At 43.9% G+C, this 1657-nt stretch overlaps 1 protein-coding gene and 1 long non-coding RNA gene across 3 annotated transcripts in view; one reads left to right on the plus strand and one right to left on the minus strand.

Annotated features, from left to right (window-relative positions):
* Window positions 1-1628, minus strand: part of LOC108641490 — an 8513-nt gene extending 6885 nt beyond the window's left edge. The window contains exon 1 of the long non-coding RNA XR_001922022.3: window positions 1328-1628. This is a non-coding gene — a long non-coding RNA (uncharacterized LOC108641490). The remainder of the gene's footprint in view (window positions 1-1327) is intronic.
* The window catches only part of NMRK2 (nicotinamide riboside kinase 2), a 7941-nt gene continuing 6488 nt past the window's right edge, over window positions 205-1657 (plus strand). Inside the window, exon 1 of one of the 2 annotated variants that reach the window (XM_018083541.2) lies at window positions 205-344. In XM_018083541.2, the coding sequence (XP_017939030.1) occupies window positions 319-344 (26 nt within the window). In that variant the 5' untranslated portion in view covers window positions 205-318. Of the gene's footprint in view, window positions 345-1245; window positions 1537-1657 lie in introns of those variants that run through there. The other variant, XM_018083540.3, reaches the window with a different exon arrangement.

Here is a 1657-nt window from a genome sequence, read left to right on the forward strand (position 1 = left end):
CTGGGGTGAGGGTTGGCTGAGCCAGATGTGACGTGGGGACAGGGACTGGCTCAACCCCCCCAAAACGTGACCTGGGGCTCATGATGGTCACAGGGTTCTTCCCTCAGCGAAGGGCGGGGACACGGCCCTATAAATCCGCGCCAAATCCGCCTTTTTCCCTCAATGAACGGCTCAGGGAGGCAAAGCCGAGTCAGAGCAAAGAGGGAACAGGGGCAGCTGTAGTTTTTCCTTCCTCTCAAAGTTGTTTCAGCCTTTCTAAATCGTTTTTTTTTTTGTTTTGTCCTCGCCACATCCCGGCAAAGGAGGCGACTCGGCAAAATGAAATACATCGTAGGCATCGGAGGGTAAGTCCCTGCTGATCTCGGGGAGATATGTTATTTTTCCTTTTAATTGTTGTACTTGGCTTGGAGATTATTTCTCGGGCTATAAAATAATATTCAGGGTACAGGATTTGAGAGATGAGGCAACTCAGAGTCTTAATTTGTGCTGCTTAAACACAGAGAGCTCTGCAGGGTGGCACAAGCTTTTATATGTAATTTATATGTCCTTTTATATGTAATTTATATGTCCTTTTATATGTAATTTATATGTCCTTTTATATGTAATTTATACATCCTTTTATATGTAATTTATATGTCCTTTTATACGTAATTTATACATTCTTTTATATGTAATTCATATGTCCTTTTATATGTAATTTATATGTCCTTTTATACGTAATTTATATATCCTTTTATAAATCCTTTAATATATATTTTATATATGCTTTTATATTATTTTATGTATCCTTTTATATGTACTTGTATAGGACTAACAGAACAGATGCTGCTTCAATATAAAGAGCTCTGCAGGGCAGCATATACTTTTATATACATTTTTACATACACTTATTTATATACTTTTATAAATTTATATACACTCTTTGTGTATTTATATACACAATTTTTGTATATTTGTGCCTATATGTATATATTTTTATCTATGGTTTTATATATCCTTTTATAGGCTTAATAGGAGGGATGCTGAGAGGGAAAAAATATCTCAAGTAAATTCAGAGGTCACAGAGACAAAAAATTTCTGTTAAAACCTTCTCTGAAAGACCACGAGAGGGAAAATCCTGTTTCAAACAAGACAGGAGGGTGGTGGCGTGTAAAAAGCTTTAAGTGTTCTTTAAAAAGTAGGATTTAGGAAGTCTGCGTGCGCTGGGACAGCACGAGAGCACAGCAGGGGGGTTTGGGGAAAGGAGCGTTGGTGGATAATATGGATTATTATTATATTAATAATATAGGACTGAGGGATTTGTACAGCCTTGGGATAAAATACGAACCTATTACAGAGGAACAAGCTCTCCACGGGAGAGGACGATTATTCAGGCGTTTTACACGAGGGATCCTGCGCCGCCCTGAGGGAGCGGAGCCCGCGGGGAAGGGCTGGAAGGGCGCCCGGCGGGAGCGGAGCGGGGGCGGCTCGGCGGCCCCAAATTGGGCCGGGTGTCCCCAGAGCGAGCAGGGAGCGGCGGCTGTGAGGGGGCGAACTGTGAGGGGGCGAACTGTGAAGGGGCGGCCATGGCGGCCCCTCAGGGGTCTCGGCTGAGAAGGGCCGGCAATGGCGGCCCCGCGGCCCCTCAGGGTCTCGGCTGTGAGGGGGGCGGCCCCTC

This window comes from Manacus vitellinus, unplaced genomic scaffold (genome assembly GCF_001715985.3).
Source record: "Manacus vitellinus isolate BGI_N305 unplaced genomic scaffold, ASM171598v3 scaffold_64_pilon, whole genome shotgun sequence".
NCBI classification, from domain to species: Eukaryota; Metazoa; Chordata; class Aves; order Passeriformes; family Pipridae; genus Manacus; species Manacus vitellinus.